General features: G+C 36.5%; 5 protein-coding genes across 7 annotated transcripts in view; 3 read left to right on the top strand and 2 right to left on the bottom strand.

The window, feature by feature from the left end:
- The window catches only part of LOC134853034 (uncharacterized), a 273,968-nt gene that overhangs the window by 93,463 nt on the left and 153,353 nt on the right, over positions 1-27,152 (bottom strand). The window lies entirely within an intron of this gene.
- Positions 1,242-1,934, top strand: LOC134853212 (myeloid leukemia factor 2-like). Its single transcript, XM_063869172.1, has one exon. It carries the CDS (start codon positions 1,242-1,244, stop codon positions 1,932-1,934), a length of 693 nt encoding a protein of 230 aa, XP_063725242.1.
- On the top strand, positions 14,966-23,840 carry LOC134853045 (large ribosomal subunit protein mL49-like). The gene is made up of 4 exons (XM_063868972.1): positions 14,966-15,161; positions 15,618-15,821; positions 19,104-19,301; positions 23,419-23,840. Exons 1-4 carry the CDS (start codon positions 14,981-14,983, stop codon positions 23,583-23,585), a joined length of 750 nt encoding a protein of 249 aa, XP_063725042.1. The 5' UTR covers positions 14,966-14,980; the 3' UTR covers positions 23,586-23,840.
- Positions 19,764-23,366, bottom strand: LOC134852836 (glucosidase 2 subunit beta-like). The gene is made up of 3 exons (XM_063868664.1): positions 23,342-23,366; positions 20,635-20,951; positions 19,764-19,791 (listed from the first exon to the last, which is right to left on the bottom strand). Exons 1-3 carry the CDS (start codon positions 23,348-23,350, stop codon positions 19,764-19,766), a joined length of 354 nt encoding a protein of 117 aa, XP_063724734.1. The 5' UTR covers positions 23,351-23,366.
- Positions 24,270-27,152, top strand: part of LOC134853079 (uncharacterized) — a 60,922-nt gene continuing 58,039 nt past the window's right edge. The window contains exon 1 of the mRNA XM_063869014.1: positions 24,270-24,412. Within this exon, the coding sequence (XP_063725084.1) occupies positions 24,337-24,412 (76 nt within the window). The 5' untranslated portion in view covers positions 24,270-24,336. The remainder of the gene's footprint in view (positions 24,413-27,152) is intronic.

Raw genomic sequence — 27,152 nt, 5'->3', positions numbered from 1 at the left:
CGCTGGATCAAGCTCGCTAATCCTGATTTTCTCTTAATCCGGAAGGCCGTCTCTCACCCTTCACCGTTGTTCGCAACGGCCTTGCAACTATTGTAGCAGCACAATAGTTGCAACTCGGAGTGTTCTCTGTTACTCTGTAACTCGTTGTCGTTTTCCGATCTCAATTTCGTAGTTGTTGTTAGCGCAGCTAATGTTGTTCTCTTTTTCTTTCTCGTTTTAGTCAAAATGGCCGTTTCTGACGTTTCTCAGAAATATGACGTCATAGTTCGAATTTTTGAAATTTTAAAATACCAGAATATTCCAGCCCTCACCGTTTGGCCAATCGTTCCAATAACGTTCTTAATTCTTAATAATCATCAATCCGGAAGGCTTACTGCTAAAAATTCGAAGTCTGCATAGATTGCATTTTTCACATTCTGGTCGAATGTCACATAACTAAATTAATGAGCAACTCGAGAAATAAGTATGATAACTTGAGAAGTTTAATACTAATTAGTTTCAATAAGGGAAATAAGTTTTGACTCTAGTAATGAAGTTTTGGTCTGAACCATTGGGACACCCCAGCTGTCCACCTTTCCACTGAGGATTCACTCTAGTTCAGCTCGAATAATTGTGTTCTTTTTTTCGCAATCGTTTCTTCTCCTATTTCAGGATAAGACGGCTCTACTCGCGTTTATTTTGTATCTGGAAATTGCGAAGAGCAATATCCCGCTGCTTTTTAGGTACTTTCCCGCGATTGTAAATCGTATGTTCTGATCTTCTTTTTCTGAGATTTTCAGTTTTCGCGAGAAAGTTGACCATGACAGGCTCCATTCGAAATTTTGAAAAATTAAATTTCCTCCCAAAATTACGTATTTCGTGTTCCTCAAGGTCAAACTTCCAAAAATGACCGGCTGGCACAATTCTAGTCGAATGTCACAAAATTTGATTCCAAATGCGACTGATCAATTGCTGATAGTTTCCGGGATGTGACGTTTCTTTGTTGATTTAAATTTTTTCAATAAATTAATTTAAAACTGCACAAGTTTTATGAGTTTTCAAAATTTGTATTAATAAAACTATGAAAAAATTGTATCACGAACCCTATGGTTGGCTGCTGTCAAAGTTCACTCAAAAGATATAGATCTTATTTCCCAAATATGTGGTTGTTTCTAGAGTTGATAAAAATTCGAGGCACCGGAGGTGCGTTACGAGCTAGTCATCATGATAGTGATGTTTCCATTTGTTTTCGGTAGAAAAATATGTGGGGCAATAATTTCGCTAACATAAACAACGATCCGTTCTTTCAACCATTTGGCAACTATCATGGCAGTCCTTTTGGCGCTCTAGAAGGACCACCAGATATGAGACAGACTGGACAGCAGAGGGGAAACCATTCTTTGGCCAGACAAAGTGATATGTTTATGGATCCTTTTGCTCATATGAATCGGATGATGCAGGAAATGTCCAGAGGGTTTACAGCTGGACCTATGATGCCGGATATGAGTCAATTGCAGCAACATGTAGGTCAGAACGGGCAGTCCTATTCCTATTCGAGCGTGATGAGTTTCAGCAATGCAGGCGGTCAGGGAGAACCGAAGTATTTCGAAGCCACCTCTTCGACTAGACAGGGGCCCGGTGGCGTGAAGGAAACGAGGAAAACGGTACGTGACACGGAGTCAGGTTTGAACAAAATGGCAATTGGACATCATCTGAACGAACGCGGCCATGTTGTCGAAAGAGCGATGAACCGACGGACCAATGAACGGGACGAGCGGCAGAACTTTATCAACATGGATGAATCGGAAGCAAGTCAGTTCAATGAAGAGTGGGCGAGGGCCACTGCTAATTTAAGGCAGCAGCCAATTCGGGGGATCGAGAATGGAGGTCGTGGGCGACGTAGATATCAGCATAAAAATGAGCACCCAAATGTCGAACGAGCGATTGATTACTAAGCAATACAAAGTAAAATACTAACCACTAGAAACTTTTTTTCAACTGACAGACCGACAAAACTTCTCTGATTTGAATGTCATTTATTTTCACTGTTACAATTATGACGGAAGGGTTTTGGTAAACTTATCACTGGTTATCGTTCTAGAGTTTTGTAGTTGATTAATTATAATTTTAGAATATAAGCTTTAGAGTTATAGTTGTGACTAGATTAACCTACTAAGGAAACCATGTGACCTGTCATGGCCTTTTCTAAATTATAGAGATTCTCATCAACTTTTAGTGCGAATAAAATATTGTACCGCCATAATTGTATTGTTGATTCAATTTAAGTCCATGCTCTCGGTTATTCGTGCAAAGTTGTTCAAGCAGTGTCTGTGATCATATCATGTCGCTACAACAAATTTCGTCCTTTTTAATAAATATGAGGTAGATTGGGATTAATTCAACAGTCTCCTCCAATTCCCCCCTGGTGGGTTGGATAGCTCAAAAGGTACATGTTTATTGAAAATAACTGAAAATAGTTGGAATGATATGAAATCATGCGTCAGATTCTCCATCAAGTGTTGAATACAAAAAAACCATTTTAAAACTCAAATAGTTTCAGAGTAAAAAATCACTAAAAATGATGCAAGTAAAGTCGACTTATTGTTCTTGAGTGAAAAGATAAAATTGCTCAATTGATTCGTAAATTCAAAGATATAATTTCTGAATAAAAACAAGTAGCGTAGATTGTTGCAACCACAATTGCAAAGGGGAAAGGAGTTCAAAAATGTTTAAAAAATCGTCATTTTTTTCAGCAAACCGCGACTTAATTAGGGTATTAATTGCAAAAACCGAGAGTAAAAGTATTATTTATCAAAGTTTTATATATAAAAGTGTGTCCGAAAATGTTCAGACCAGTTTTTTAAAAGTTTTATTTTTGGAATCGGAATCACAACTGAAGGGTTTTAAATGTGATAACTAACTAGATTCCTGCGAGCTTTCATTCAGGTAGTCAGACTCAGAAAAACACCCTACGCCACAGTTCTTTCACTTGGTGAATTGGTTTGAACAAAAACTGAAATAGAATGGAGCAGAATATACAACAGCAACCTAGCGAGTGTAAGGTTATTTTACGAACCATTTTGAAAAAACTCGCTGTAAGTAGTGTTTATCTTGGTGGCACCTCTGCTGCTCAGCAGTGGCAGCTTAATCATTCCATTGGTGACTAGTGTAGTGTTTACTCTGAGGGAATTGTTCCCTTGTATTTCATTTAGTAACGTAAAACCTGTCCCAAGTCCTGAATACCTTTCTTTATTTTATTATGATAGTAGTCACGTTTAGTTGTTCTTATCTATTTTCTATCTTCTTTCTTTCCTGAAGAAAATGTCTTTTTCAATAAGTTGTCAGGATCAGCTTTCCAAGTTTTTAATAAAGAGTTTCACTTGATTATTGAGTTTTTCAGGCTTTTCTGGAACCATTGAGCATTACTTCTTGTCTTTTGGCGGACCTCGCGTAGAGGTGCAGAATCATCTAATGTTTCCCTTAAACAGTTTTGAAATAATTTTTATGATTAATTGATCTCGTCATATGTTACTAGCCCTGACGATTCAAATTTAGGTTTAAATTGAAGCTGGAAATTTTTCAGTTTTTGATCATTAGAAAGGACATGACGCGATTTGTTTGCGTTTAATCGTATCTTTGTTTTCGAAGATTTCGCGCAAAGTAACGGGATAGTGATCGAAGAAGCACTCATTGTTAAGAAATTCGAAAGTTGGGCTGTTCAAATTACGGAAAATGGAAGGGTCAGTACTTGCAGGGGATTTATCATTAAATCTAGTTGGTTTCGATTTCATAAGTTCAAATTCGTTAGCTGTAATCTTCACATACCGCTGCGTTAACTGATTGCTTTCTAAAGTATCAATGTTGAAGTCTCCATCTATAATTTTATGATTTTCGAAAGTCTGAATTTAGTTTCTCCAGCTTTTCAATAAGATATTCTGTGAAAGGTAGTTTATCCCCGGTGAAGTGTAGTAAACAAGCAGAACAACTAGATTACCTGAATTTTCAATAATAATATCAATTTTTTTTCGCTAAAGCTGGTTTCAAGCTTTCTTACAAGCTTGATATTTTTCACAATTTGTATCATTGTGTCCCCATCACGATTAGACCTGTTTTTAGTGATAAGCTATTGTAAGCTTCTTATTTTAGTAGTTCTGAGTTATCTCTAGCACTAAGACATATAACACTAAACATATGACGCTAGCCGGAGACTCGAGACTAAAAAGAAGTGCTTCAAAATCTTCATGGTGTTTTTTAATGATGGAACATTAGAAGAAACGATTGTAAAAGATTTGCTTGAAAAAGAAGCACCAGAGTTATGATTACGAGCCAGCTGAGCTCATGGATTTCCCAAAAACACCATTGAAATGAGAATCTGAAATGATGTTGATGATTTTAGTTCTTGGCCTGCTGAGATCTTCAAAAACTACTAGATTTTTCAGTTAGTGTTTTCAGTTTTTGCTAGACGTCTCTTAAATTGGCAATAATCGGCTAACCTCTTGGCGAATTTGTCGGTAGACGGTGAACATTCGAAATGTGTTGTTTGCGAATGTTGGCTGATAGTGCATTTGCAGCAGATAATTATTTCTGCTCTTAGTGTATCCTCTTCAGATAAAACGTCCCTTTACACCAAAATTTATTTGCTAATTTTTTTTTGTTTTAATGTCTCTCTTACCTCTCCTTGCAACAAGTTTTGAACGATCTTTCGTATTCGAATTTTTTTTAATTGTGAGTTAACCGACTCATTTTGTCACGCTTGCGATTAGCGAGCGTTATTAAATCGGAAAGACTTTTTTCTGGTCAACGAGTTTAACAAAATCAGTTGAATCACTTAACTTGCTCAATGCTCTTGACATGATTTTCAGCTGACATGCTCAGTTTCAAGAAAATTCAGTTATAACGACCTGCTGGGTACTAATAACTACAGGGTAGTTGAAAGGAAGGCTTGAAACTATTCGAAGTTTTTTTGAAACAATCATTTTTTTCCTGCTCAACTAGTGTCTGCTCAAAGGTTTTCGGCCTTATTTCTGCTTTAAAATTAGTTCAGTTGCTAATTTGAATTTCAAGTGTATTGCTTGATATGTTTGCCTGGAATTTTTGTTTGATAAAAACGGGTATTATGAAAGTGTATGTTTTCTTATTTCGTTTTCTTTTGACGCTTTCAAAAATTTTAAGTCTACCGATTTTCAACAGAAGAGGTATCCATAGAAAGACTGCCTCCATTCTTGTGTCCCTGCCTTCTCACCTGTTCTCTTTTTGCTTTACCCCTCTGTCTACAGCCTTCGACAAAGTCGGTGCGGGGATTATTTGACCGAATTTTTTTGATTTTTTGTTTTCTCAAGATACACCTTTACAAGCTGAGATTTTGGTTTCATTGAATTGAAAGTGTTTAAGAAGCTGTCCTCCGTAAGCGCGTAAGCGGTAATGCCCATTTTTTAAATAAAATTAAATGATGGCCCTGGGAATATCAAACTTTGATTTGTTCGACCTTTATTGAATCTTTTCCAAATTTTCTCAAAAACTAACCTCTCAAACTTATAATGGGTAGTAAGAAGCTCCACTGCGTTAGTGGCCATTCGCAGTTTCTTTACACAAAAAGTTATCGTCCTCGAAAAATGATTTTTTTTTGTTTTTTGAGAGTTTTTTTTTCTAATGATATTGGTTTCAATGTAAAGGAACAATTTTGGAAGCTCACCTCTATAAGCGATAAAGCTATTTTTTACTCATAAGTTTATGGCCCTCGGAACAGTCAAGTTTTTTGACCGTTTTCCGAATCTTTTTCTCGTAACCCAACCTGCTAAATTTGAGGTTTTGGACTCAATGGAGACGTCGGATTGTAAGAAGCTCCTCTCCCCTGGATAAGCGGCGATTCGCATTTTTTTTCACATAAAAAGTTATGGTCCTCGGATCAGTTTTTGATTTTTTGAGTTTTTTTCTAAATTTTGTGATTTTAACCAAAAAAATACCCGCTATCTGAGCCTTTGGGTTGAATTAAAATCACGGATTGTGAGACGCTCCTTTGCATACGCAACTAAGCCAATTTTTTTTGGCACAAAAAATTATGGCCCTCGGTTACCCAAATTTTTCTACCGATTTTTGAAACTTTTTGACTCTCGAGAACTAGTCTACCAAACCTAGATTTTTGGGTTCAATCGCAATAACATATTTGGTTAACCTCTTCTGCATAAGCGGCTGCGATCAATTTTAAGAGTTTAAACTATGACTCTCTGAATGATCAGTTTTCTGATTTAATTACCCTTTTTTTTCGATTGCTATACTGCCAAATTCGATATCAAAGGTTCGGCTGAAAAGAATTTTGGAAGCTTACGTTTATAATTTGCTACGCCAAGTTTCTTTCAGAGAAAAAATTATGGCGTTCAGACAAATAGAAATTTTGAACGTTCGACCTTTTTTTTTAAATCTATTCGAAAATTGGCGTTTTCAATCGAGACACTGGATTTTGGGAATCTTGTCTACTCTACCGGCCGCGATCTGCTTTTAGCAGAAAAAACTCAGCTTTAGCTTAGCCCTAGGTGTCCTTCATCGAGACATACGATAGTTTTGATTCACCTTGTTTTTTTTCAACTTTTTTTTGACTTATGCTTCTTATGACTGTCTAATCGCAAGTGATGCAAAGCTCCGTTTCGCCTGTTTTAAAATTGATTATTTATCTTTTTTCCGACTTAATAGGTATCGAAATTTATTTTATCGGCCTGATAGCCTAATATTGGGTGGTTCGACGGACGGGAATTGTCTTTTTGTGCTTGTGCATGTTTTGAAGGCGAGAGACTAATTATTCAAACCTAAGTTTTTTAAGTTTTTTTCGACTCAAAGGGTTTCTGCTGTATTTTCGGCTTTGTTGTTCGTTAGTAAGTTTTCTTCTGGTGCTAAGTTCACAAAGTTTTCTTTGTTTGATTTTGTTTCAAAACTAGCTTTTTTTTTAAATTGATAGCCTAATTTTTAGACGTTTTTGAGTTTTCTTAATTGTTTTCTTTTTAGCGGCTTTTCTGTTAATGTCGCAAGTGGCATGATAATTCGCTTGACCTCTGTGTTTTTGTTACGCTTGCGAGTATAAGCTTTTTAACGAGCCTCCCCCTCCCAATAAAAATCCAAACATTTTAGGGGTTTCTTTTGAACCGACCCTACGCTTTGCAGCTCACTGCAAGAGATCTGCTGACAAGGCTCGTCGCGGAATAGGATTCCTGAAGGCGTTAGTAGGTTCTTCTTGTGGTAAGTCTAAAGAAACTTTGCTTTATATTGCAAAACCTTAATTCGTTCTGTTTTAGAATATGCCTCCCCGGCAGGTCACCCAAAACCAAGCCCTCCAAACCCAAAACTGGGCAACTAATATGAGCTCCACTCTCCACCTGCACAGTTTTTTTTCTATTTAGCGGGCTTTATTGTTTTTGTCGCAAGGGGCACGATGATCCGCTTCACTTCTGTTTTTGTAACGCTTGCGAGTAGAAGCCTTTTAACGAGCCTCTTAATAAAAATCTAAACATTTCAGGGGTGAATTTTGGCACAAACCTATGCTTTGCAGCTCACGGTCAGAGATCTGCTTGCAAGGCTTAACGCAGAATAGGAGTCCTGAAGGCGTTAGCAGGTTCTTCTTGGGGTCAGTGTAAAGAAACCTTGCTTTAAATACAAAAACGTAATTCGTCCTATTTTAGATCATGCCTCCCCGTCCTGGGCGCACGCCGCTAGCTAATTTTTTTTCATTCACCTGCAGGGCACCCAAAATCAAGCCCTCCGTGTTGTCACTGGCTCAACTTTTATGAGCTTTAGTGCCCACCTGCACAGTGAAGTCGAAATCCTTAACGTTCGAAAATATCAGTCCTTTTTAATATCTGTTTTTTATCTCCACATACCGTTCCTATCACCCAAATTATTTAAATCAAGCTTACCCCCACCCTCACGTCAAGTTCAACAATCCATTTTAAGTGCTTTTAGAGGCGACAGACTCCCCTCGTCAAGTTCGACAATCCATTTAAGTGCTTTTAAAGACAACATAGAATCCCGTTTAACCGACCAAAACCCGTCACTAAATCTTAACGACTCAGAAGAAGTTTCCACTTTCGTTCTAACTACCATAAGTTCATCTTTAAGAAAACCATACAAACCTTGTAGCCAAGTTCGTGTCAGAACAACCTCCCTCAAAAGTCGTTTGTATTCTGCCTCCAAGTATCGCCCCCTCTGAACAGCCGCTCAACAGAACCACCCGCTGTAAGCTTTCTCAACTCCGGTCTGGTTACAGTCAGTTTTTAAAAAGTTACCTCGCCCGCTGAGACAACTAAGTTTCTAACTCCCGCAGATCTGTGGTTAAAGCCGGAAGAAGTAACGAAATTCTTTAGCCTGGAGACAGACGAGTAGAAACCGCCGAACATGGGCCAAAGAAAAAAATTAGAAGCCTTTTGAAAATGGAACATATGTTTTTACGCTTGCTGTTACAGTGCTGATTTAAATTATCCGGACAAAACGAACAAAACTTTTTTTTCAAAACGAATTTTCAAACGCGTTCTTCTCTTTTTGAGTCAAGATTGGACAAAAAATGAAAAGAACAAAAGTTGCTTAAACTTTCAGCAGATTTAATATGGTGCAATTTTTTCTCCGAAACTCTTTTGTAAATGGAACATTTGTTTTTACGCTTGCTGTTACAGTGCTGATTCAAATTATCCGGACAAAACGAATAAAAGTTTGTTTTTTCAAAACGAATTTTTAAACGCGTGTTTTTCAGTTGAGTTAAGATTAGACAAAAAATGAAAAGAACAAAAGTTGCTTAAAATTTCAGCAGAATTAATATGGTGCAATTTTTCTCCGAAATTCTCAACCAAAGCTTTACCCCAAAAATGGGTCATTTTGGCTTTTTTCAATTAATCAAGAAGTGTGCTGAAACTACTATGTTAATTGATAAGAAATATATATCATAAGAAGCCTCCTACATAGCCCAACAAAGTTCTAGAATAGTTAAATATCCAAAAAAAAAAATTGTATAAGAGAAAACATTTTTGCTTGATCCGCGTGTTGTTGCTTATTCGGCTTAAAAGTAATCTGTTAATGTCCTATCGTCGGGCTAGAGGCCTTATATTGCGTCATTTGATCTGCGAAACAAAGTTCGTGTTGGCGAGTCTTTTGATTTTTCTATGAAAATGTTTTTATTCCGAGAAAAGTGTTGGCCATAAAGGGCATCTGTTTGTCGACCTTGCAGCTGCATTTTAAAAAAATGTAAATCTTTGCGAATCAGGTTACGTGGAAAACATTTTCTTTTGATGCGTAGAGTTCTCCGGCAGTAGAAATCTTTTTGCAAAGGTGCGCTGAATTTTAGGATTAGAGTTCTAGTTCGAGACTCTGATATACAGGACCGATATTATCAAATATTTGTTTAAAATGAGGAAATTCAAATCAAGAGCAGTGAAAGCAACTACTGGAGAACTTAATCATGTCTTCATGTCTTTGTTTGACGTGTGTGTTCTAGTGTAAGTTAGCGGGTGCCGCGTCAAGGACCAAAGAATCAGGCATTCGATTACCCGAAGCCCTCTTTCCTTATTTTATTTTGCTCCAAAACGATGTTTTGTGGCATCGGTTGTCTATGATCGTTGGTTAGAATCAACCAGTTTCCACAAATAAGTGAAGAGGGCTTTGTCACTGAATCCACGACAGAGCATCCCGTTCGCTGGATTGGATTCCATGTCCAGTCAGGAACGTTTTTCAGTTTTTTGCAAATCGAAAAATGACCAACTCATCAGCTGCTGGCTAAGCTACTTGCTGGGCGTAGACATGCTAGAATTTTTTCCAAAGCTCATATCTCTGAAGATATAATATTATGAAGGCTAGGTTTACTCCTCCGCCCTTTGCGACTTCTCCACGCAAAAAATTGCATAGTTTTTTACTGATGCTTTTTTTTGTTTTCACCAAAGGCACTAATATCCAAACTGCATCTTGCCCAATCTGCAAGTACCTAGCTTCCATCTTCTCATTCTACCACAACTTCCACAGAAATTTCTCCCAAATGTTTATTAAACCGTCTTCTCGTCTGAGACAAGAATAACGGAATCACCAAAGTTAAATTTGAGAACAGTTTTTCAACTCTTGAAACAGTCTGAGGGCTCACTTTGTACCCATTCACGAAGAACTCCATATTGTATCAAGCAACTAAAGGAAATCAGCGAAGCTCTGTGCTAAAAGCCGTTGCTGGTTTCACCTGAGATTAATGTAACGAAACGCAATTAATTACGCCCAATGCTGCCTCAGTCTGATGACTCTAAACTGCCGTCTTCGGTACAGTATTTGCATGCACTAAAATAACCAAATTGACAACCCAAATTGTGAATGATACTTGAAGCCACAGACCCTTCCAGGCACTTGAAACCTCCGCTCAGAAGTCGCAATGCGGATCAACTGTCTCTTTTACCGTACGCCAACGAGTAGTTGATACAGGAACAATACCAAATTTGTCCTCACGAGTGGTTTCCAACTATGTTGAGGTTGTCCTTATACCCGAATTGATCTCTCGAAGCCTCCAACTGAAATCTATTTACGTGGAGAGGCTTGTTGCTGCCTCGCTTAAATACGCTCCAGCTACTCCCCTTTTTTCTCTACTCCTCTTTCAGCTGATTTCATTTAAGTGTCTTCACTCCACTCGATACCAAGCGTCTCTGTAAGTGTCGGCAACCTTTCCGTGGAAGTATTAATATCAACTGTATTTCTGCCTCGTTTCGGTTCTGAGGCAGATCGGTTCCGGGTAGCTGGCCGATTGACATTTCAATTCATACGTAAATTAACCGTAATTATCGGAAATTACAAGTCAACAAAGAATAACGAACTGCCATAAATTTCGGTATTTAAAAGCAGAATTCAATGTCATAAAATACGCAAAATGAAAACATTAAAAAGTCAACTTCAAAATGGCGCCTGAACAATTTGTGAACTTTGTTTCAATCTTTCACTTTGTCTTTTTTCACACACTGTTCTTCGATCACCAGAAAAATCATTAGTTACGACCTTGGTTTTTTCTCGCTAAGAAATCTAGCGAGAACAAACTGAAAAAGAAGCTAGCAACCTTCTGGGCACTGTAGTAACGCTAGGCCACTCTACACAGTCCTCCAGTCCTCTGTGATACAAAATAATTATTTGTTACATAAAAATTAACAAACAGAAAAATTAAGATTCGTAACTAGTTAAACATTGCGTTGCAGTTTCTTTGTTGACCTAAGAAAAGCTTTTGACACTCTCCATCAGAAAATTTTGCTGAATAAATTGAAGCTCTACGGAACCGGGTTATTATCAGTCCGGGGAATGGTTTAAAAGCTGTGTTGAGATAAATAATGAAAAATCTGACTGGCTGACAATTAATTTGGGTGTTCCGCAAGGCTCTGTGTTGGGTCCACTCCTTTTCCTTATGTAAATTTATTATACGCCTAATGTACCTGTAACGTCCGAGGTTCTTCTCTTTGCAGATGATTGCGTGTAGTTCAAATCTTATTGAGTTTCAGTCCGATTTGTTAAATATGAATGCTTGGTTAGTTTCGAACAAATTAACATTAAATACAGATAAGCTACGTTGATTAATTCAATAAAAATGCGGAAGCTTCCATTTTTATGTTGCTCTAGATAGTATCATTTTCTGCCCTAAAGATTTGTGTAACTTTTTAGGTATCATTGTAGACAACAAATTATTTTTCACAAGTCATATTGCAAAAATCAAATTGAAACTAGGTAGACATTGCGGTTTTATTTCTAAATTGAGATATTATGTACCCATATGCTGTAGTACGTCTTCCTCGAAATTGAATGCAATTTTTCTAATGCATAAGAAACTGATCAAAATGATTTCTTTCAAGAGTATGTTTGACATTAGATCAGATGAATTTCAAAATTAATAAAATTTTGTCGGTACATGAATCATTTTATATGTATACGATCAACTAAATTTTTGTCTTCGACAGTCAACAAATTGCATTCAAATAGTTTTGTAAAGTTATTTGCAGAAAGTGATTTTGCTTTTTATACCAATAGAGTTTTCATACTCACATCAAGCTTTCAAAAACCCTGTGAGCTTCAAGGAAATCAAATATGCATCGATGCAGAAACGTTGAGCAAAGTTTCTCGACGTTTTATGCTAATTCCTTTTTATCAGATAATTATCGACAAATGAGCAGCCGGCAAATTTTGTTTCTCTGCACAAATTAAAAAACCATTACTTTTTAGGAAATTCAGAACTTACCCGCGTTTTTTTTTTCAAAAATTCAACTTTGTTACACTTGCGGTTACCAAGTGTTATCAAACTGAAATAAAGAGTTTTTTCTGGTTATAAACTAGTTGAGCAAACTCAGTTGAATCACTTGCTGAAGAGGAGGAGGAAAAGGCAGCTGACTTCTTTTCTCTGCAGCTGACTTCTTTTCAATGATTTTCTCTTTTATTAACACTCCAGGTTGCTTCGGCTTGGCCTGGAGGTAAAGTAGTTGCCTTTGTACCCTAATGCCTGGTTTTCGAGCCGTGGCCGGACCTTGTTTTTTCAGATCAAGGAAATTGGAAAAAAGTCTCAAAGAAAAATGAATTGTTGGTTATCCGTTCGTTCGCTCAAGTTTTGTCGGCTAAATTATCACAACGGTTTTGCTTGTGCTGCAGACAATTTTCTTTGTAGTTGCAAGTGAAAGTGTTGTTCGTTCTAATTTCAGGGGGACTTGAAAGATTTTCTTAAAATTCAGAAAATCTTTTTTCGGTTCAGTTGGTGTCTACTGAAAGATTGTCAGCTTAGTTCCCACATCACTGATTTTCTTGTGCTGTAAACAATTTTCATTGTAATTGAAAGTGCATGAGTTGTCCATTGTTGTTCGGGTGGGTCTTTTTCCTAAAATCATAGTTGTGTTTAGCTCAACTTTTGTCTGCTCAAAGATTGTCGGCTTTGTTTCTTTTCGTAAATTTTGTTCCGTTGTTGCTGTGTTAAAATTCAAGTGTCTGGCATTTTTGCCTGGAATGTCTTTCTATCGAGACATATGAAAGTTTATATGACCTAGCTTTTATAAAAACAAAAATCATTTTCGGCTTTTAATTTTTTTTTCTAAGTTTGTGTTGTATCGCTTCGCCTCTATTTATTTTGATTTTTTAACTCGTATTAGGATGTTGTCGGGTATTATGCGTAAGATTGCAAATCTATTCTAAATATTGCCTTTTGAATCCTTATAGTTTTCGAGATTTTGATGTTTTTATGCTTTTTCTGACGCAAAACAAATTTATTCAAAAGGGAAAAAACTTTTTCTTATGTTCTTTTATCTTGGAAAGCTTAGATTTTGATAGATTTGCTTGTAATTTGTGATAGGCTTGTTTTCTAGTTGCATTACACATCTAATACCTGTAAAAATTAGGAAGAAAGAAAATAAAATTTTTTTTTGAAAAGTTTTTTTTTTTGTTTTTTATAGAAATAATTAAAATTGAAGAATAGAAACTAAGTGGAGCTTATAGCGAGTGACACCTAGCAACCAGGGGCGCTTATAGGGGCTGACACTTCTCCCCTCAGCTTTTCTATCACTGATCAGCCAAGATGCCTCCTTTCGTTTTAAGTTTTAAAATAGGTTTTTAGGGCAACCAAAGCGAAGTTTTTTTTAACCAAAGGCTCCTTTGGTGCCTTTTCGTTTTGAATTCAAAGATAACGCGCACGTTAGAACATACTCAAATTTCGGTCGAAAGTTTTCATTAGGACGTTTTTTTGTGTTTTTAGTAGAGCTCTAAAAAGAGCAGCCTTGGCCGAGTGAGAAAGGCGCGCGGCCCGTTAACACGAAGGTCGATGACTCGAATCTCATTCCGTCACGGTTGGATAAATCCCGTTTTGATGCGCTTCTCAAAGATGGACTCGGCCATGTTAAATTGGATGACATTGATCTCCCCGCTACAAGCCAAGCTCAAGAAAGATAGAGCCTGAATTTTATTTGTAAAGATGTCCCTTCCTCTCTCTCTCTCTCTTTTGTGAAGACCCCCTCCCTTTTATCAGCCATCATTACACTTGCGAAGCGATTGTATTAGTACAACTTTCTTTTTTCCAACCTAAATGGCTTTTACAGCTTTTTCGTTAACACAGTTGATGCTTTTTTGTTTCATCAAATGAACCACCAACATAACAATAATGCAAAATGGATTTCAGAAATTTCTTAACTCAATCTATCTCGCATTTTTTGAAATGCGTAATTTATACATATTTTGGTTTTATGCTTTGCGATTTGTAACATGCAAAGTTTTTGTGGATGAGTTAAGCTTGTTATATTCCAACTTTTTGCTTGCAAAATTGAGTCTATTTGTATTTGGTGAATTGGATTGTCAATTTATTAGCATATGCAGCTGCTTTATTCGTGACTAGTGTTTGTCGGTTGTTAGGCTTGCGAAGCTGAGTGGATAGTGCGTGAGAATTAAAATCTCTTGATTGCAGTAGGTCGCAGATTCGAACCCGGCTTTTTTTCCTTCCCCCCCCCCCCCCCACCTGCAATTTTTTACTAGTAAAGTTTCTGTTCACATTGTCCAATCATTATGAAAATTGACATGCGGACTAATTAGGATGTGCCAAACACATTTGATCTTCATATTTAACCTTGTAAAACCACTCATTGCACCATAAAATTGATGGTCGTGGGAGGTGGGGGGGGGGGAAGGAAAAAGAGCCTCGAACCCTACTCGTAGCCGAGTTCTGGCTAATTCGAGGCCTATTCTACTTCTTCTTACTTCACTTGATAGATCTGCTTTTTGGTCATGTTCTCGCAAGTGTTTGCGAAGCCCAGCTTTACCCCTGGGTGGAAACAATTCTTCACCGTAATTTTTTAAAATTATGCGATCATTTGTGTATGTATTTTGTTCTCAAGTTGGTTGCAGCCAAGTTTCGAAATACTTGGCCGAGAAATGTCTTCAAAGGCACTGTAGGTTTTATTGATCAATAGTTTGACCAACAGTTTGCGTTGAGCGGCAGTTAATTTTCGTTGAGCTGCTTGCTGACAATAGTCTCTACAGCTTGCTTCAGATTGTGATGATTCGAAGTTGTTCGAAGCTAATTCAGAGCCCCTGTTTTGTTCTACCGGTACAATGCCGCTTGTGCTCCAGTGACAGCAGCAGCAGTAGTCGTGCGCGACAATACGAGAGAGCCTACCGACACCTCACGAAGAAAGACACCTCACAGTACCTCGCATCAGAGCAGCAGAGACACCAGGGCTAGACACACTCCCCATATCACACCCCTCCCACAGTCGAGTAAAAGTGTAAAGAAAACTAATTTAAACGTTTTAAAAATTATCGCAAACTCCATGTGTGTTTATTTTCATGTGTATTGCTTTTCTCCGGGACAAAACATTAAACTGGTATTAATAAATTTCAGACAAAATTTGAACGGTATTTAAACAGGAAAGACACTTTTGGTAAGGCAATTAAACTAGATTTTTTCAAAATTATATCAGCTCAATATTTGTAAAGGAGAGGATACTTTATGTATTCGAAGTGTAGTTGTTAGCGAGGAGTGTCACACTATTACTTCTGTATTTGTGGTTAACTCAAATTTAAAGAACTTCAAAGAAATCATGAATAATTTGATATCACGCGCGTGTAACTGTAACACCTTTTTGTCTCTGTCGGGTGGGGGTGGGCTGATATGGCAATTTGTGGCCGATTAGTGTCAACATCCAAATTCAAATCAGCAGACGAGTACAAACATGTGACTGAGTTTCCGATGCCGATGGCCGAATTCGAACAGATGCAGTATGAAGTGTTGCGGGATGAGTTTGACCACGTGGAGTACTATCTGCCCCCCACATTCCATCCCCTCCCCCCTAAACAGTTTTCGGGAGGGACAGAGAGTCCTACTGGGTGGACTGGGGGTGAGTAGATGTTTCTTCAAAAGTGCGATGAGTTACGGCTGTTGAATATTCCTCTAATTTGCTCTCAACTTTGTTGCTTATTATTATTTTGAGTCGATGAACTGAATTCAGACCCTCATATAGGTCGCGATGATTTTTAATTTTGTTTTTTTAATTTTTAAGATAAGTCGTAAAATTTGTTCAGGCTCAAATGTACTTTTTCGCGGTTTGATTATTGATTTTTTTACTTCATTTCTTTAGTTATAAGAAGAGGCCTGGCAAACTCTATTATCAAACAGCGAAATTGTAAAAGTCACGAAAAACGTGATCGAATTCTAGTTTCGAGAAGGGAAATTAATTTTCAGATTTCCCAGCGGAATGAAAAGAAGAAGAAGAATTTATTTCTGGTAACTTTCCAAATGGCATGATTCCCAAATGGCATAAAAATGGAAACTTTTCCCAAATGGCAAATTTTCATTGTAATTTAAACGTTTTCTATCAATTTCTATTTCTATCATTTTGTCAGGAACGAAAGCATGTGAACAAGATTTGGAATTAATGGCTTACAAACAAATTTAAGCAACAGATTTGTCGAAAAAAATTGACCACAAGCAGCTTATTAATAATCGCAAGCTTATGCTTCTTGCTTTTGATAAAAAGTTCTACAAGTTTTTCACGATGAAATGTCAATCAACATTTGAATTGACAATTTGACTAATTTTCTCACAATTTCTCGATTTTTCCAAAGCAACTGCTGCATGAAATTTATGCCATTTGGGAAATTTTTCATTTTTATGCCATTTGGGAATTATGCCATTTGAGACGTAATCTTATTTCTCCATATAGTTGATAATACAAGCATCAATTTATTTAAATTATTAAATCGACAAAATGGAGGGGATAGACAAAAGGCGCAGTATGTGACTACTTGACGTCTACCCGTTGAACAATTTAGGATTGCAACTAAGTAATAAAGATAAAAAATTTATATTCGAATAAAATTAGGATTGTGGGGAAAAATTTATTTTTCTCTAAAATTAAGCCCTCATTAAGGAATAGTTATTGCATCTAGTCCTGTCATTTCGGCCAATTCTCATTCCAGCTGACGAACTAAGAATATGAGAAAACATATGAAAAAAAACATCTAAGTTTTTTCATTTTTTTAATTTTCTAAAAAATGCAATTTCTCGAAAACTACAAGGATTTGGAGGGTCATATATTCAGCATAGAATCGCAACCCTAGAATGGTTGTTTGAAAAGTTATCTATTGATTCAGTTTTCTCAAATTTAGTCAAAAAAAGTGTCTATCATAGGCCAACTTTTTACGCCACCTTTCGAAAGTTAAGATGTTTTCGAAAAAAAATTGTCAGCACTTTTCTGCTTACTTGCGTTCATTATCTATTCCAATTGTTTGTCGGCTGTTTTTCATCATTTTGCACAAAATGTGAAAAAAGGCTGAAAGTTACAATTCAATACCAGCTTCTGGAAACATTGTTGCCTAGTATTACACAATTTCAGTTTCTAGTGGAATTCTGAGTTTAATCTAGACTTCATCCTTGTAAGCAGTGTTATCACTTTGTGTGGCGTATTGTCAGTTAACTGTTAACATATTGCAACGGGACAGTGTAAGAGAAAGCTTTCCCAACTAAAATGTATTTTGATTTATGGGCAGTTTATTAAATTTAAGCAAAATCTACTTTGATAAAACTTTCAATCGTAAAAGTATCGGCTCTTAACCGTTTCCTCTGCCCGATGTAAAAATCAGTTTTCATGAACTTAAATGCCTTTAAATTTGGGCAATGAAACCATGTGCCACTGTTCATCGCAATTGGACAAGGTAAGCAAAAGTTAAAATTTGCAAATAAAATACGTATGGGGATGTGGTGCTGCTGCAACAACACACGCTTTGATTCATCATAATTACACAGCGAGCTAGCGAGCAAAGTGTTACAGCATGAATAGAATTTTTGTTACCAAACTTGCAAATAAAAGTGCTCATTTGGTGTTTTTTTCGGCTATAATCACGATCTGTAGCTTCGGAAGTTTCATAGCATCTCTTTTCTGCTTTATTTGTGGCTACTGTTTTGAACTGTAAGCGTCCGTGGCTGAGTGGTAAGTGGGTGGCGCTCTTAATCTCTTTGTCGCAAGCTCAAATCCGACACGTAGCTCAAATCCGAATTTTTTTTCACTAATTCGAGGCTTATTTCTATTTTTTCTTATTTGGCTTAATAGAGCTGCATTTTTTGTCGTGTTCTTTCTGTCGTGTTTAAGAAGCGCAACTTCGCATCTGCTGAAATTCTTTTTTTTCTATGGTGTGGTGAGGATACTGTCAACATGCTTTCAGGAGTGTTATATCTGGCCTTCATGTATGACTGCTCAACCCCTTTTAGTTTCCGAAACTTGAATTTTTTGAGATATGCAATTGGAGATTGAGCCTTCATTCAAATATGATTGCTCAAATCCTTTCAATTTTTAAGCTATGACGTTTTTTATGATATTTCAAATATTTTCAAAAAGAATTTTCAATTTTAGACTCTATGGCGGGTTGATGTCAAGTTACTCTGCTGGCTGCCTTCCTCAAATTTTTAATGGAACAGACCCTTAATAAATATCAAAGTTCAAAAGTGGATAAGTCAGTCAACAAGTGACAGAAGCAAAAAAATAAGAGCTATTTCCATCCTCCCAGATTTGAAATATGCGTGCATTCAATTGGAGTTCGATGAAGATACAGCAACACATTGCCCTTGCGATATTGACTGGGCATTTGTGACAAGCGCTTACAAAATTTTAACTGGGTTTTTCGGGCTGGCAGATATGCCCGAATTGTTCAAAAAGCGAAGGATAGAACATTGAGAAATGCGAAAAAAGTTCTGACGATATCATCTTAGTATGAAAAACAGCCAAAAGGAACACATCGGAAAAGTTGAAAACGCTATTAAATGCAAAAAGGAACACATGAAAACGAAAACAATTGGTCGTAAAAATACCGAAGTTAAAGCTCTTGAGAAACCAGAAACCAGGTGGCAATCAATCGAAAGTGTCATTCCTAAAATTGCGAAAACAGAGGCTATCTTATAACCAGACAATCCCATCCTTTAAAACTATCAGAAAAGTGTCAGCCATTCATTGTTCGTGCAATTCAAAGAGCTTTAAGGACATATATATTTTTTTGAATCTTTTTAAAATAGGCAAGTGTTTATCAGATATGGTTGTGTTGGAGCTCTGCTCCGCAGACATGTTGAATGAAGCAGAGTGTATAAATTGAACCAGTGCTTGATCTGTTTGTGTCCTTTTCTATTTCAGTGGATGAATCCAAATTCAGAGTGAATCTCAGAACAGGAGAGTCAGAACACACGTGCAAACCATACATAGTGAGACGCAGTCCAGACCACAATGTGCCAGTGTTCGAGTACCAGGTGCAGGGCGTCCAGGAGGAGACTGCCGGACAGCCGCCGGATATATACAATGAGTATGACGTCACCACAGTCACCAACATATCAGGTAAACAGACGAACATCCCCACACTATTATTATAATTTCCCTGTTAGTTCAAAAAGGAACTACTAAATTAAAAGGAATTAAAGTTATACCAATCGCTCATGTTTTATTTGAGAATAATTTTGTTTTGGAAAAATGAGTTTCTTGTAGCCTAATTTGGTATTTAAACTCTCAATTTAAAAAAGAGGCTCCTGACTAGTCGAACTGGCCTGTTAGTTGGAAAAAGGGTATCATATTAGAGTGAGTGGTTATATTGTTTTTTTTGCAAATTTTATTTTAGTGCTGAGTTTTTTACATTCTTTTTCTCAGGTGTTATCAATGACTTTTTTTTCGTATCAACTATATGTTTATATTCAATGTTGCATTTCATTCAAATTGTTTGGCCAATGTTTCCAACTATTTACCCTTGCGATAAGCAAGGGTTTTGCAATTGGGTACTAGATTTTTCCGCTTGGGTTACTTTGTTCACTGGATGACTGAAGTTGTGATCAGGCTGAACACTTGGTCTATATTATATAGTCATTATTTGATCTATAACTTTATCGAAGTCTATATTTTCCTGAAGAGACTTTACGAATTCCGGAGTTGAATGTTGGTGGGAACGTTATTGTTTTTTGAGGGGGTTTATTTTAATTTTTTGGGTCAAGTTTTCTTATGAGATTTTTATGGCTCGATGGCCCGCTATACTTTACCATAACATTGCTTCTGATGTTGCTGAAATGATTCACATTCTCATTGTTGTTATTTTTGTTTCCCATGCGATAAGCAAGGGTATTGCAATCGGGTACTAGACTTTTTTTCCCGTAAACAACTTAGTTCACAGAATGTTCAAAATTAGTAATGGTAGTTTTAGGTTCAATTCATAATGAATTCAGATTTCTTGGCGTCCCCGGCTCACTTAATCTGGAGATAGCGATTGCGCCTGGGACGGCAAAGAACCTGAGTTTGAATTGACTCGACCTGCAAATATTTCGTATCAAAAAAAATTGTCAGCTTATTATCGTCTGTGTCTGCTTGTGTTTTGTCGGCTCAGAATTGTTTTTTTTTAATTTTTCTTAGATTATAGTTGATTTTAGTGTTTTTATTTACTTCCTCTGTTGGTAATTTTACTAACCTTGAGTTTGTATTTTTTTTGGTTTTGTTTTTTGCTTAAAATTTAGCCTGCCCAAGTGATTTCGGCCTGCTTTTTATCGGCTTTGTGACCTGATTTGAAGGTTTTGAACGGAAATATATTTTTAAGGCTAACCTCTTGTTTGCTCAAAATTTTAAATTTCTTAATAGAAATTATAGTTGAAATTTTTCGTGACAACATTTTTTTCGGCTTTTTTGTGGGAACCATTCTTTCACTTCAGTCTCCGATACTCCACATTGGTTTGGTCCATCTATAGAAGTGCATGCAATCAGTTCCTCAAAAGATACACCACCACTTGAATCCGAGTCAATCTCCTTAAATGCTTCTTCCGATTTCTCAATCATGACTTCATTGGCGTGTTTTTCTTTCAGTTCTTTTATCATTTGATCGTATTTATCTTTCGCTTCCCTCTCAGAAGCTTCTGCCTCTTCTTTGACCTTGAGAAGAGTTTCTAATTTGGCGCTCTCAGCAGTCAGCTTTTTGTCAAGCTCCTCCAACTGCTTCTTCTTTTCTTCCAAGTCCTATTACAAAACAACAATATTTACTAGTCTTTTTTTATCTTATATCCGAAACTTAGTAATTGTTGATCAAGCACTATCAATTGACTTCTGAAGTTTTCTTATAATCAGAAATGCTAATTTTTCTCTCCTGAATTTCATATTCAACGGCATTGATTCAATTAAGCAGTGACGAATAACACACTGCATGAAGGTGATAACTTAGATAGCGGATAGCGCTGACACAAGACCAGGTATGATCAATGACTGATAGTTGAGTTTGCAAAAGCATATCACGAAGTAATTTCCTTTTATTTCTGCTTGATAGATTTCGGCCTACATTATATCCGTTTCTTGACCTCATTTTGCGTCTTCCGACGAGTGTAAAAAGGTTGTGTGTGCCTCTTTTTGTTTTGAGGGTGAGGGGGACTTAATAGCTTCTAATTAGTCTTATTTTTTTTCGGCTTTTTTTAGTTTTCTTTTCTGGGTTTAATAGGTTTCGGCCTATCTTGTATTGCCTTAGTGGCCTCATATTGTTTGATTTGACAAGCAACTCAAGTTTATCGAGTATTTATGTGTTGAATCAGTGAGGTGGACTCATTAACTTTTCTAATTAAGTCTTAGTTTTTTTGTTGTAGCTACATCGATCTGTGCCTCGAGCTTCCGATTGAATAAGAGAGATTGATAATGATTGAGAGATAGATAGATAGAGAGAGCGAGAGAGAGAGAGAGAGAGAGATAGGGAAATTTCGTTCCTGTCTGGTCATGTTGGTTTCGTCTCGTTCAATCTATCACTGCAGCTTCCCCAGGGTCTAGCGGCAAAACCGACGTAGAAGGGGATTCTAGCAGCAAAACCGAAGTCTTAATTTTTTTGGGCTATAAGGATTCCTGACAAAGTATTTTCGGCTTTGTTACCGCTGGGTACAATATCGTCCAATGCTTATTTATCGTTCTCTTGACTTGGCATGTTTTTGTTTCAAAACTAACGTTTTGCTTTTTGATAAATCTACTTTTTTGACGTTTTCGAGTTTTCTTTTTTCACTTTTTTATTGTTTTGTAGCGCAAGTTGTGCGAAGCTCAGTTTCGCCTGTGTCTGGAAGTGAGATTGAACCATGCTAGGACAGTCCATTTATTTTTTGAGAAATTAGTAGCCGGCCTGATTGTGGTCATTTCTACTTTTGTCAACGAACCGACAATTTTTGAGCATGTCTGCTTTTTTCATGTTCATTCTTTTCAATTTTTTAAAATGTTGGTTGTAAGTTTACCAACTCCGATTGCAGTATATCAGTTTTTTTCTGTTCCCCTCTTTATTCGGCTTCAAAGATTTTGGCTTATAATATATCGGCTAAGAGACTTCTTTTTGATTCGATTGAGAAGCAAAAAATCATCCAAGCATGTTGAAGGGTAATTTTTGAGGATTTAAGTTTATCTAATAAAATAATTTCTTTTCGGCTCAACGGGTGTCTGCTCAAGAATTTTGGGCTTCGTTACCGCTGCATAATTTTTGTTTCGACGCTTTTTTAACTCTCAGTTGTCTTACTTCTTGTCATTTCTTTACGGAAGAATATTTTATTCAAGATAAAATCAAGATAAATACAAAACTTTTTGTAGGTCAATTTTTTCGATATTTTTCTTCGGTTTCCATCTCTATTTTTGTCTGTTAGTTTGTCATGATATTTGAAAGTTTTATTGCATGTAGCGGGATGCTTTGTCTTGTCTCTCTTCAAAAGATTTCTAAAGGTGCAGTTAATTCAGTTCCAAGATTTCGGAGATTTTTGCACACATTTATAACTTTTTTGAGAAAAAAAGTTCGAAGGTTTTTGTTCGATTTATCAGTTCGTCTGTAAGTAGAAAAAGTCTTTCATTGAACTTTTGCAAATGGTGCGAAGCTCTTTTTCGCCTTTGTGTCATATTTTCCTTTTTAAGCGATCGGCTTACCAGGTTTTTCTATGTGAATTGAATAAGATGTCGGAAATTTGTTCTTTTTTGTATGGTTTTGTTTTGGTACTTTTCACTCAATTTCGTTTAATTTAGATATCGAGTGATGCAAAGTTCCGCTCCGCCCCAGTGTAGTATTTTGAAATAGAAGAAAATTGGTATGAGGTTTCGGTTTCGATTATACTTTCAATTACAAGGTGTTGCGTTGTGGCGCTCTGGTAGTGATGGTGTCCAGCAAGCATATGATTGCTGGTTCAAATCGCGCGTGCGTTACAATTTGCAAGGTGAGCTCTTGCAATAAGTCATATCGTAAATGGGCATTGGTTATATGTGCTCACATCAACTTAATTAATTAACCTTCGCGTTAGGCCTCCGGGCTGGTTGCCTAAAAAAAACAAGTCAGTTTTTGCCCATACTGAACTTGTTTGCATCATCTTGCAGTATGATGTAACTGACTTTGTGAAGGTTATACGTACATTTAACATTGCTTCAGGGACAATCCTCCAGATATGATCAGATATGCCGAATGAAGGTTTTATTTGTTCTGTGGCAGGTGACATCTGGCAGTTGGAGAGTGACCTGAAAGAGGTCATCAAGAGGTCTTCAACCATTGAGGAAGCAGAGGTCAAATCACGAGTGGATGAAGTGGCACTTGAGGTCTCCTTCGAAGGCTTCCACAGATACTCTATCAGAGACTTCTTAGTCAGTCATGGCTTCTGAAGCTTTTCAAACTTAATCTGAACTGCGATCTATTTTGAGCAGAGTTGATTGGTAGTAGTCTGAATAGTACACTGCCGCCTGATCTGTTTTACTTTTGTTTAACTACCACTAGTAAGGGCTCCTGCAAATTTAACTACCACCTGCAACTTTGTTGATCACATTGTCCGATTGTTATGAAAATTGACATGCAGACTAATTAGGTCATGACAAACATATTTGGTCGTCATAAAACACCTTGTAAAACCACTCGTTAGACCATAAAATTCATGTTTGAGTGAAGTGGTGGAAAAGTAAAAAGAGCCCTAGTAAGTAATTATAAATTAATCGATGACACGCCTGTTCATTTTGGAATCTTGAGTTGGAAATAAGTTATTCAAAATTCTTAATGCTGAGTCCCTGAAAATAACGAAAATGCATGTTTGAGGTCTTGCCCGCCATATTTAGATTAAAAAAAAAAACAATTTATGAACTAATTGGTTTTTTTTAATCTAAATATGGTGGGGGAAGACCTCAGACATGCATTTTCGTTATTTTCAGGGACTCAGCATTTTCCCCACTTGGCTTTCGCCAGCACCCTGAACACTGTCCGCACTACATGGCCCCCACTCATGTTAGCCCAGTCCTTTTCCTTATTATTTATAAAATACCCACGTTTCTTTTGCTAAAGTGATCAGTTGCAGTTTTTTTTCAGGTAAATGAATGTCAGCTCTTTTTGCAGCATATATAGAAGAACTTGAATACTCTAAAAGAAATGAACCGTAGACGCGTAGATGGGAAGTCCACTAAAGGCACAAGTGTTTCGGGTTCAGCTGCGATCTCAATTGTGGGTGAGAGAATTTGCTCAATTTAGCCAACTTTTCTCAAGATGTCCGCCAATGTAAAAAATATCATACAATTGAAGAGCCCCTTCCCATATTGCAGAATAGGGGCGAAATCCGGTACTAGTGCAATGCTCTTCATTAATATGCGCTTAACTGCTCAACTGTAGAATTAATTCCACATACTAAACAGGACAGCTCAAGAGATTGGAACTACATTTTATGATTGGATAAATTAGATATTTTACCAATGTAAAGTATTTAATATTAACCAATCATGATCCATCTAACTAACAACCCACTTATTTGTAAGTGCTGAAATTACTTGTAATTTCAGCACCAGAGAGATTTGAATTTAACTTAGAAATTAGTTGAACTCTCCCGAGTACTTCAGCAGCCGCAATAAACCAGTATACCCTAGATCTATTGAGCCTAGCAGAGACTAGTTAAACAACCTGAGACTAGATAGTATAAGAGTAAGATTAGGATCGGTATTAGACTAAGAAGTTGCACGAATCTATCCGGCCGAAAATAAGATAGCGTGACGAGCAGACGGTGTACCCTATCCGAAATTACTCTATGAGTTATACCCATCGGTCCTAACTCATCTGGTGCGACCATAAGTCTCGAACAAGACCTTAATAGCTTAGCATTAACCAATAATAGATTAGAATTTAGACAAAACATTTACAAAATGTTATACGACAATAATTTAATCGAAATGTCTCTACGACTCAATAGATCAGAGCCAATATTCCGAACGATAACAGAACTACCCGGAATTGGAAGAAGACCTCGAACCAGAGACGACATACGACAAAGCAGAAACTTACCATATAGTTATATGATAGTTCGGCAAAAGCCAGAACAAACTTTTGTATTTAGAATACTACTAGCAATGAATTTAGATTTTCATTTGCAAACATAAAATTTTGAAGTCAATCTTCAAAATCATTTCAGGCGCTAAACAAAATTATTAATATACAATAACGATTGATAAAAAGATCTCAGATCGTTTTCCTAAATTCTGCAGTAATATACAAAACATGTTTGAAAAATATTTATTGAAAAATCAAAATAAAAATTAGTAGCATGACAATAAATGGTTAGTAATTATAAATCATCCTGTTGTTCCAGCTTCATCACCTAAACATAACAGCAATCATAAGCTCACTAATATCATAAAAATACTAAATCTATTCCTTACACAAATTTAAAACATTTTAAACTTAAATTCACTTAATTTTAAAATCAGATCATCAAGGCTTATCCTTGGATCTTAAATCATTTTCTATTTAATTAAATTTAAAACTTGATCATCAAGGCCTATCCTTGGATCAAAAAGAACAACTTTGTTCTCCCCCACCCACTTAACGAGTGTCTAACGACCTCAAACGTCGATTCACTATCCAACCCTTTCTAAAAACCCAGGACTAATAGAAATTTTTGAACAAAACTAATCATTCAAATTAGGATAAACAGTGAAGAACTTCGGTTATTCATCCTTCACTTGATCCCCCCTCTTACCAGACCCAGGATAAATCTTAGACTTAGTAAGTTTAAAATAGTATCTAACGAACTACTCGCGTTCTAATTATACCTGAACCCTGTGGATCGATTTACTATTCTCCAACCCTGAACACAATCACTACCCTTAAGTAAGATTAAGTAAGTTAACACCTTAGCTTATACTAGCCACGAGAAAGTATAAAATCATTCTTCGGAATCGATATACTTTTCTCCCCAACCCTGAACAAATAGACCCAGGTTAGGCTAACAAAAAAAAACTAAAAAAGGACTAACAGTTTAAGCAAATAGAAATCATTTAACAACCTTTTGCATCCGTCATCCTAAACCTTCTGTCATTTAAAAACCTAGGAAATAAACAAACAATCGTTTTACACAATTGTGAAATAAATAACAAAAAATACGACCTTGTAATCACACCTCATACACAAACAGTTGGATACATTAGAACAAAACGACAAACATTAAAGAGAAAAATAATAACTAAACAAAGACAAATAACACGAAAAAGATTTTCAAAAAATCGAAACGCATTTTCAGAATCAGAAACCAACAGTTTAGACGAACTTTATAAACTAAAAGAATCAATAGATAAAAATTGCCCAATTCACGATCAATTATATTTCTCTGACTCAGAAACAACTTCAAATTCATCAAAAAAAGGAAAAAGAAGAATAAAAAAGCAGTATAAACACAAACCAGTACATTTATACAATTGGAATCAACCAATTAGACACATTGATAATTACATATTAACAGTCATCGAACGAAAAAATGAGCTCAACGCACACCCCAGGTGAAGAAAGTCCAGATGATGATGATATTTTCCCCTTTATCGTAGATGCAACCACTGATAGAGGACAACATATATTCTGCAAAAATTTACTCTTAAATTTGTTTGAACCCGGAATCAGTCCATGTAAAACAGAGTTCCCAGATGTAAAAATCAAAAGACAAATTATCGATCACTATCTAAAAGATATATGTAACCTAACACAACAATACGGAATCTACTCCATAGAATTCAGCTCACCAAACCAGAATCACAGTAAATATATAATTCAAACAGACGACCTTGATTTAGAATTCTCAAAAGTATTCTCAGAATATATAAAAAGCATCCAATATCATAACTCACAAAGAGTAAACTCCATATTCACCAATGAAGTTTTTGCGATAATATATAGTTATATCTCCAGAATCCATATAGAAAACGAAATCC

This window comes from Symsagittifera roscoffensis, chromosome 8 (assembly GCF_963678635.1).
Source record: "Symsagittifera roscoffensis chromosome 8, txSymRosc1.1, whole genome shotgun sequence".
Lineage (NCBI taxonomy): Eukaryota > Metazoa > Xenacoelomorpha > Acoela > Convolutidae > Symsagittifera > Symsagittifera roscoffensis.
The sequence above is the reverse complement of the archived record's forward strand: the minus strand, read 5'-3'. Positions and strand labels throughout refer to the sequence as shown.

Coding starts and splice junctions, on each gene's coding strand:
- LOC134853212 (XM_063869172.1), top strand. CDS start 1,242: ATGTGGGGCAATAATTTCGCTAACATAAACAACGATCCGTTCTTTCAA.
- LOC134853045 (XM_063868972.1), top strand. CDS start 14,981: ATGATTCGAAGTTGTTCGAAGCTAATTCAGAGCCCCTGTTTTGTTCTA. Junction 15,162..15,617: donor AGAGCAGCAGAGACACCAGG/GCTAGACACACT, acceptor GTGGCCGATTAG/TGTCAACATCCAAATTCAAA. Junction 19,302..23,418: donor CACAGTCACCAACATATCAG/GTAAACAGACGA, acceptor GTTCTGTGGCAG/GTGACATCTGGCAGTTGGAG.
- LOC134852836 (XM_063868664.1), bottom strand. Junction 19,792..20,634: donor GAGACTGAAGTGAAAGAATG/GTTCCCACAAAA, acceptor CCAAGTGTTCAG/CCTGATCACAACTTCAGTCA.